An 8,368-nucleotide genomic window follows, 5' to 3' on the forward strand; every position below is an offset into this window, starting at 1 on the left:
GTAGAGGTTATGTCGCTCAATCTTTGTGCTCGATGCGTTTAGCTGCGATAATAGGGAGTTTTTGCAATAACCTTTTTCAGATATGGCGAACGTTTCAAATCAACAGATACGTAACTGTAGATTCACGGTATTGACAGCGAATATCGGGACGTATCTGAAAGACGGTACTGCAAAAACTCCTTAATTTATGCGTTCGACGCAAAACTATGGAATGAACCTGCGTTTTTAGAAATTGATTCGTTCGTCCTTTTTGGCCGGAGAATGACGACCATTAGGACGTACAATTTTAGCAAACTTATCAATCTACGATCAGTTAGTAGCATAATGTCTCACCGATAATCGAACGACGCTTCCCTTAACCTATTCTTTTGTGAGTAGAATACATTCCGATTCTATCCTCGTTATTCTCTTGACAAATACAACCATTGTAACATACAGTTGGTATCTAGTGGTGAAACGCTTCTACAAAACTATAATTATAACCATATCCATTTGAACAGATTTCTTACATAGGCGGTCAAACGCTCAAGTATATATGTATGTGATATGTATACAGAAAATATTTCAGAGAAACTGCTAAAATTGCTTGGAATATAATTGCTTGGAATATTCAGAAAGAGAGTTTTTGCGACTCCTATAAATGTATAACAGATTAAGGAATAGCTTATTTTTTATACATCCTATGCATTCTTCCTGGAGACGTAATCCTTCCTCAATATAGTCTGACAGTGTTCCAAGAGTGCATCTATGCCTGCTTTGTTTCTAAAATTTGGCCGGCACTTGTGTAATTTTGGACACAATAATTCTGGAGAAATCCTCGCGATTTGTTTCAGTGCGTCTGAAAAAGCAAACAATCGTGTTGGAATGATATTACAATACGTGATTGAAGCACTCGTTGCGAAAGAATAATGAACCCGTTCGTCGTTACCCAACATTATCAATTGGAAGTGAGACTCCGGATCGTCCAGATGTATAATCATCGTCGTGTAGACAGCGTCGATGTGACTCTTGCTGAGAACGACGTCGTAATCCTCGGACGCGGCGCTCCATACCTCCACGAGCGCTTCCACAGCAGCGTAGCGAACGTCGTCGCAACCGTCGTCGAGTCTTTTCAACAAAACCGGATACGCACGGTGAACGTGTTCGTCGGTTAAACGAGACTGCTTCCGAGCAACCATCGAGCAAATGGCGCGTATAGAATACAGTCTGGTCTTCTTCGCCTTATCGTCCGCCAGACTGATCAGAACGGGCAGGATGGATGAGAGGTGCGATTCATCCATCGACGGGACGTTCCGTAGAATCGCGTTGAGGCAACAGACAGCCGCTGTGCGTATAGCTTCAGCCGCTCTGCCGGCGGTCCAAACTAGTCCCGGCGCAACTATCCTCTCGATGATGGTACTCGCGACGCGTCCGATTGCCGGAAAAGTACTCCGATTGCCGGAGAAGTATTCCGACAACAGAATGAAATGTCGCAGCTTCAGCTCAGGGTCGGCATCGGCCATGGTTTTCTCGAGGATAGGCAACACCAGGTCAAGGTTGCGCACGATCACAGCTCCGGCGCGACTCAGACAGGCGGCGAATATTTGCGATTCCGCGCTGTACACCGACCACGAAGCGCAATCGTCGCGAACGGACGTTATCATCGACTCCGTGTGATCGAGAAAGAAATCTTCGACGTCCCTCGGTGAGTTTATGCCAACGAGTATCTCCAAGAGCCTGTCTGCTTCCTCGCGAATGCAGGCCTCCGCACTCATCGCGCGTGCGGTAAATATCGCGACGAAAAGAGGTCGAGTAATCGCGACGCAGTCCTGCGAAAAGGGAAAATGATATACTCGTCGACGGTACGGTAAGTATTTGACTGAACCTCTTTGCAAACGACGAGAAGCGAGTTGCAGCAGGACAGCAGCTGACGTTGATAATTTTTGCTCCGGCAGATGTGCGGCTGCTGCAAGAAGTTTGCGATCGTGTCCAATCGTAACGAGAGAGCTTTCGGTTCGCTACCGCTGATAATCGCCGCGAGGACACGCAAGTGTCCGGCTGTCGTGGATTCCTCCACGGTCGGTAGCACCAAGTGGCAGTAAATCTCAGGATTCACAAAGTAGCCCAGATATCGCGCCGCGGTTTCTACGCAACCCACGACTCTCTTATCCTCGTCGTTGCAAGCGCTGCAACAAGTATTATCTGGGATAAAAATTTCATCGTGAATATTCCCCATCCTTTAATATCCTTCCATTATATATTAATCTTGAAAAGAGAAGATCTAAAATGAGATACGCATCTTTTCCTCTCATACGATAGTTTCATGAATAGTGGAGCTTTTACCGATACATTGACGGCAGAAGCTTTTCGATATGCTGTGTAACATCTTCTTCCACATTTAATATCAGCACGCAGAGCAATTGTGCCGAACGCAATCGGATGTCTGGCAACCAGTCTCCGAGCTCGACGCTGATGCCATTCACAAGCTTACACAGATTCTGCTGTGCGATCATCCGACATCCTAAATTCGGTCTGGAAACTGAAGATTACAATCAGACCAGTTTAAACAATCCACACACTTGCTGCTAACCCTTTCAAGATGAATCATCGTTTCTCCCACTTATTTCATAAGTGATAATAATTACGCGCGTAAAAGGTATATGTATCAGTTTAGTGCGAAATAAAGTTTGTGAAGCAGTTTATACAAATTGGCAACTATCGGCTTCAAGATATTCATTTGAGGAAATAATTTAAGGACAAACTTTCAGTCTCCTACAATTGAAAACAATGGAAAAACAGACATAACAAGCAACTTTTCACAACCAACTGAATAATTAATATACTTGGAAATGATTGACTAGAGTCAATCAAACTCAGTACCGCTCGTATTATGCAAGATTAAGTTGCTGAATTTGTTTCGATTCAATCACTTTTGCTCAAAGGTGACTTTTTCCGAAATATTTCTCTTCAAATGGAAGCACAGCCCTTTCTTACGGAATTATTGAAAGAAAAATCTCTTTTGCTCTCTCAATGATGAATAACATACTGTCTGGAGGATAATGTTCCGGGTCTTCCGTAAGAAAGTCCATTTTGTCCTTCAACTTGGCATCATTCTCATTCTCCTCCATGTATATTTTCCCCGCAGCATCCCACATCGTTGATGCTTTCGCGCGAATCTCCGCTAGTTCGTCATGCAGTCCAGTCATGATCAGAGGAAGAAGTTTGTGCCACCAGCTGTATCTGTCAGGCAGTTCTGCCAACCAACGGCCCGATACTTGGACTACAGCTTTAGATAAATTCGATTCAATAACACAGGCGATAAGAGGAACGTTATAAAAACAGTTGTTATACCTTCTCTAACGATTCCACTTTGGTCAAACAGCCTCTGCGCCAAAGGGGTCGCAACTTCCTCCATCGACTTGCTATTTCCATGGCGTATCACGTCGCCTATAGCTTCAACAGCGGCGAGTCGGACTCTGTAATGCTGGTGCGTAAAATTGCTCAAGATAGGTTTGATCAGATGCTCTGACTGCGAGTAGAAATGTCTCGACAAGGTCTTGGCGTAATCCGATATACACTTGCAACTCTCCTTTTTCACGTTTGGATAACAGTCCATGACAGTACGCACCACTATTCCTGTTACATCTGGAATATACGGCGCCAACAGGTCCTTGTATTTCAGTATTATGATTCGCAAAAGCGACACGCACTTCAAACGTACTTCTTCCGACGACTCGATCTGTTCCTGTACGCCTAAGCGTCTGGACATTATCGGTATAATGTAGATTATATACTTGTCGTCGGGCGACAGAGCATCTAGAAATATTCGCAAGATTCCCACTGTCAGATCTCGACAGATCTCTGTGTTGTCGTTCAACATTCTGATCAGATGCTTGTGCACACTCTCCCATATTTTAACTAAGACATCGTTCGACGTTCCTTCGCGAGATATATTCTCCATTATCTCTTCCAACGCTTGCCTGCGGCGACTCTTTTCATCTGCTTGCAACGAAACGGTTATCTTGCTCAATTCAAGATCCAATGCCATATTATCTCAAAAAACGAATTTTTTTTTCTAAAAATGAAGATGATAATAGAGACACACGTGTAAAATTCACGTGTGGACTTCACGCGAAACTATGTGCTGTAACGCATCATATGCATCATCCGAGACAAACACTATCCGCGTCTCCATGACAACATATCCAGGCAGATATATCGATAAACGAACCGTCGTCGTTGAACAAACGCAATTCTGCGACGTCCGTTTTTTCTCTCTTTCTCGATATATGCTTAATCATAAAAAGATCTTTCTTACATATGTTGAAATATATATTTATTACATCTTGACTTAAATAAAATACAAGAAAGCTTTTCTTAGAATCATACGGTAAAACTAGCGCTAGATGACTGGTAAGCACAAAATACACGTAAGTTCTAAGACTTTACAATGCTTAATACTGCGTTTTATGCAAGGACTACACTTTGCATCCGTGTTCACACATGATTTCTCTATCTGTATAACAAAGAAAGAAAAAAAAACAATAGAGGAAATGTACAGTTAGGATGTACGGTCGATTATCATCATCAATTGACCATCGCACAAACGCAATGGACTAGTTTATACAATCTCTTGTCGTGTCAAAATACAGTCAGGGAAATATAAAAATAGTATAGAGAATCAAGAGACGGATATGTACTTTGGACATGGTCCCCAGCATTGAATCTTGTGTGTATATGTGTGTATGTGTAACTTTTGTTTATTCATGATTAAACCACGATTTTCCATGCAATTGTCTACTTCCTAATCCTCCAAAGTTACATTCTTAAACAGATAGGACATCGATTCTTTGTTGTGTATACGCCGGATTGCCTCAGCTAAGAGAATACTGATATCAACAGTCTTGATTTTCGGGCACTGCATTTTCTGCACGTCATGAGGAACTGTATTGGTTACAACCACCTAAAGAAAATTCAATGAACGATTCTTTTTTGTTTCTTATTTTAATATTTTGGATTAAGTCCATTGAAACCCTCAGTACGTACTATGGTGCGTATATTAGTTGTGCTTGTGTGAACACTGTGACGCAACAAAGAAACTAACGTTCATACTTGTAATCAATAATGAAATAAAATTTTAGACGTTAAGGCACGTGAATAGAATTTTTTCTTTACGATTCTTTCTGTTTAAACAAATTCTCTTTTAGATAAAGAATTGCGTATATCCTACACGGAGTGAGACGAAACTTGAACGAAATTTATCTACCGAATACCTACTGAGGATTAAGAGCCTCATTCTTCTAACCCTGCGCGCGTGTGTGTGTGTGTGTGTATATATATATATATATATATATTACATCGTTACCTCGTCAATCGGAGACTCTTCGATGAGTCTGGGAGCGTCCGAGCTAAGCAAACCATGCGTAGCTAAAACATATATTTTACAAGCCCCTCTTTCCTTAAGTACTTCGGCAGCCGCGACATACGACTGAACGTCATCTATCATATCATCCTGAAAATCACATCTTGGTAAATGCAGAAACACGATGAACACCGTGTGAAATCTTATTTTACTCACCACCATGATAGCGATACGACCTCCAACGTCTCCAACGACGTTTATAGGTGGTTTCTCTTTCGCCGGATGCATCGGCACACCCACACCGACTTCCATGGTGCGTGAAGCTAACGCTAATGCGGGTGGTGAGTAGCGACCGTCGTTCATATCCGATTCAGCCTCTCTCTGTTCTCCATGAATTACTGCAATTCCCAAACGCAATCTCTCGGCATAGCTAGTCGCCTTTTTTGCGCTACCTGGATTTCTTGCAACGATCACAGAATTATGATAGTCGGGAATCTAACGAAAGGAAAATATCATTTATAAAAGATAATTATGAATTGTTCTAATGTTTTCGTACATACGGATTCTTGAATATACTGCAAGAGAAACGGGCTAGCTCTCAGATTGTCCACGGGAACATCGAAAAATCCTTGAATTTCTTTCTGATGGAGATCCATAGTGATTATATGCGTTAGGCCACTCTTGCATAACATCTTTGCTAAAAGCTTAGACACTATGCAACCGCGTTTGCGCATCTTGCACTGCTTAGAATAAGGTAAGTATGGAATCACTCCGACGATGTTTTTGGCTGACGACGTTTTACAAGCATAGGCCATAATAAGAAGTTCCATTATGTTATTGTTCACATCTTTTGTACCAGTTTGGATTATATACAGGTCTTTGCCACGTACGGAATCTCCTATTTCTACCATCGTTTCTCGGTTTGACTTGTGATACACAGCACAGCCACCATGTTTTACACCAAGACGACTTTGATCATAAAAGAAAAGAATATTTCAATGTATGCAGAATATATTTTACATTATTTGTATATTTCCTTTATACAGATTTCAACTTATCAAGTGTCAAGTTTCGGTCATAATTATTTACAAATGCTATCTAATGCTGCCAAAAATATTTATATTCTTGTTTACTTATATATTGTGACAACTGTTTTTCTTTCTATTTATGTTCCTTTTAAATTTACAAGTAGAAATCTCATATTTATGATCTGTGTTTTCAGGGAAGTACAAATTTATATGCCTTATTTTATTCAACTTGTATATTCATGTGTAAAGTTGTTTTTAAACCTTCATGAAATAATTTGTGCATGTGTAAATAACGAGTGATTAATGAATGGACAATTGTAGTTTTTAATTATATAATATCATAGGTGGTGCATGTAACTATAATACAATAATAATAATATAAAAGAATTAAATACTCTAAAGCAATATCTTTCAAATGTTCTAATACAATTAGTAGCTTACATTCTTACTTTAATTGTATTCTCTCTCTCTCTCTATATATATATATATATATTCTTAGAGGATTTTTGTCTTTGCTATTTTCTTTTCAATGTCTGAATGTGCATTTATTTTATTATTTCATTATTTCTTAGTATAAGTGGAAGCACAAAGAACCCAATATAGTGACAAAGAACATGCATAGCTAAGAAGAACAAACTTATCTTTAGTATAATTAATTTTTTATATTAATCACAAAGATACATCAAAGTGATGTTACTGCTGATGAGAACAAAGTTCAAGCCCATTTGAGAGATTGAGAGATATGAAATATACATATATAAATATAAATGTATCAAAATAACTTACTTGGCAATGAGATTGGCTAGTTCCGGATGAGAATTGCCCGCAATGATAACAATGTCAGATGAGACTGGCTTATCCATTTTTACTTTTCACAGTCCTGTTTATTCAAAGTCCTTCAATATCAGTACCCTTCACGAAAGAAACGACAAAACCTTCCTGCACGTGAAGAAACATTATTTCTGAATTAAATCTAGATATTGAATCTAGATATTTTTAAAATGTAGATTACACATGACAGAACTGTGGCAAGTTTTAGAAAAAGTTATAAAAAATTAGCTACGAGACTCCATAATGGACAAACTGCATTGTGTGTAAAATTAATTTTGTGTATACAAGTGGTTAAAAAAAATTAATGTGTGTGTGCGTGTGGTATATGCGCACACATACATATGTACATATAACTTGACAGTAGGATAATAAGCTTCCCGCGATTACGTGGACGTTCCGCAAAAAAATAGTCTAAGGTTGAGAAGCATGTATGTGTGTGCCCGAGATATCTCGCAATAAACAATCGATCAAACCGTTTTATTGTGTAAATACATACATATATGCGCCTCTCGTGAAGTGATTGTATGACACTTCATAGTCTTACACTTGTTAGATCGATCAAGCTGTTCATTAATTGGCTCCGTCACTTATCTTGTATCGACTTGTCTACTTTATTTACCAGACGGCAATTTATTGCTGAGTTAACATGAAAAAACAACGTTCAATATTCCTGGACCGCTTCCTCCACTGTCCCGACTAGTGTTGATAACGCAAATTTCCACACATCCGACGTCGAACGACTATGTTCGATTCCGTTTTTCGTTAAAATATCGACTACCTCATCGATGCCTGTCGATTAATTCCCCACGACGCGGATATAGTTTCTTTCTGAATTCGATGTCACTACATTTCATTACTTGAGAGCTCCGCTTCGTTTGTTGCATAGAGTTCACGTCACGTAGATTTGAAGTGTTGGCAGCGAATTTTAGCGTTCATCGTATCTGAAAAACGTTAAAAAAAACTCCATATTATCAGGTTGCCAATATCGGCCATAGACGCGCGAACATGAGAAAAAGGAACACAAAATAAAGTGCTTCCTTTTCTTCTTGCACCTCGATTCCCACTTCTCAACACTCGGTCTATTATGTCTGTAGTCGTGCTATTGCAAGGACATCCAAAAAATTATCGAATTTTGTTGGAAGGTATTAATAATATATGTCATTAAAAC

General features: G+C 39.7%; 2 protein-coding genes across 2 annotated transcripts; both read right to left on the reverse strand.

The window, feature by feature from the left end:
- Positions 1 to 301: 301 nt before the first annotated feature.
- On the reverse strand, positions 302 to 4,192 carry LOC106742197 (dynein assembly factor 5, axonemal). Its single transcript, XM_014614923.1, has 6 exons — positions 3,331 to 4,192; positions 3,026 to 3,265; positions 2,323 to 2,518; positions 1,865 to 2,165; positions 929 to 1,808; positions 302 to 838 (listed from the first exon to the last, which is right to left on the reverse strand). The coding sequence occupies exons 1-6, from the start codon at positions 4,025 to 4,027 to the stop codon at positions 681 to 683; spliced, it is 2,472 nt and encodes an 823-aa protein (XP_014470409.1). The 5' UTR covers positions 4,028 to 4,192; the 3' UTR covers positions 302 to 680.
- A 156-nt stretch (positions 4,193 to 4,348) lies between these two features.
- On the reverse strand, positions 4,349 to 7,955 carry LOC106742198 (phosphoribosyl pyrophosphate synthase-associated protein 2). Its single transcript, XM_014614924.1, has 6 exons — positions 7,697 to 7,955; positions 7,156 to 7,308; positions 5,902 to 6,310; positions 5,558 to 5,836; positions 5,345 to 5,491; positions 4,349 to 4,942 (listed from the first exon to the last, which is right to left on the reverse strand). Exons 2-6 carry the CDS (start codon positions 7,230 to 7,232, stop codon positions 4,784 to 4,786), a joined length of 1,071 nt encoding a protein of 356 aa, XP_014470410.1. The 5' UTR covers positions 7,233 to 7,308; positions 7,697 to 7,955; the 3' UTR covers positions 4,349 to 4,783.
- Between the last annotated feature and the right edge of the window lie 413 nt (positions 7,956 to 8,368).

The sequence above is a fragment of the Dinoponera quadriceps genome, unplaced genomic scaffold (genome assembly GCF_001313825.1).
Source record: "Dinoponera quadriceps isolate SergipeBrazil2010 unplaced genomic scaffold, ASM131382v1 scaffold676, whole genome shotgun sequence".
Lineage (NCBI taxonomy): Eukaryota > Metazoa > Arthropoda > Insecta > Hymenoptera > Formicidae > Dinoponera > Dinoponera quadriceps.

Excerpts from the sequence above, each read along its gene's own strand:
- LOC106742198 (XM_014614924.1), bottom strand. The coding sequence starts at position 7,232 with ATGGATAAGCCAGTCTCATCTGACATTGTTATCATTGCGGGCAATTCT. Across the intron at positions 6,311-7,155 it reads CTAGCCAATCTCATTGCCAA|TCGTCTTGGTGTAAAACATG; the intron begins GTAAGTTATTTT and ends TTATGATCAAAG. Across the intron at positions 5,837-5,901 it reads TGCAGTATATTCAAGAATCC|ATTCCCGACTATCATAATTC; the intron begins GTATGTACGAAA and ends TCCTTTCGTTAG.
- LOC106742197 (XM_014614923.1), bottom strand. The coding sequence starts at position 4,027 with ATGGCATTGGATCTTGAATTGAGCAAGATAACCGTTTCGTTGCAAGCA. Across the intron at positions 2,519-3,025 it reads GGAACATTATCCTCCAGACA|TTTCCAGACCGAATTTAGGA; the intron begins GTATGTTATTCA and ends TGTAATCTTCAG. Across the intron at positions 2,166-2,322 it reads CTTCTGCCGTCAATGTATCG|CGCTTGCAACGACGAGGATA; the intron begins GTAAAAGCTCCA and ends TACTTGTTGCAG.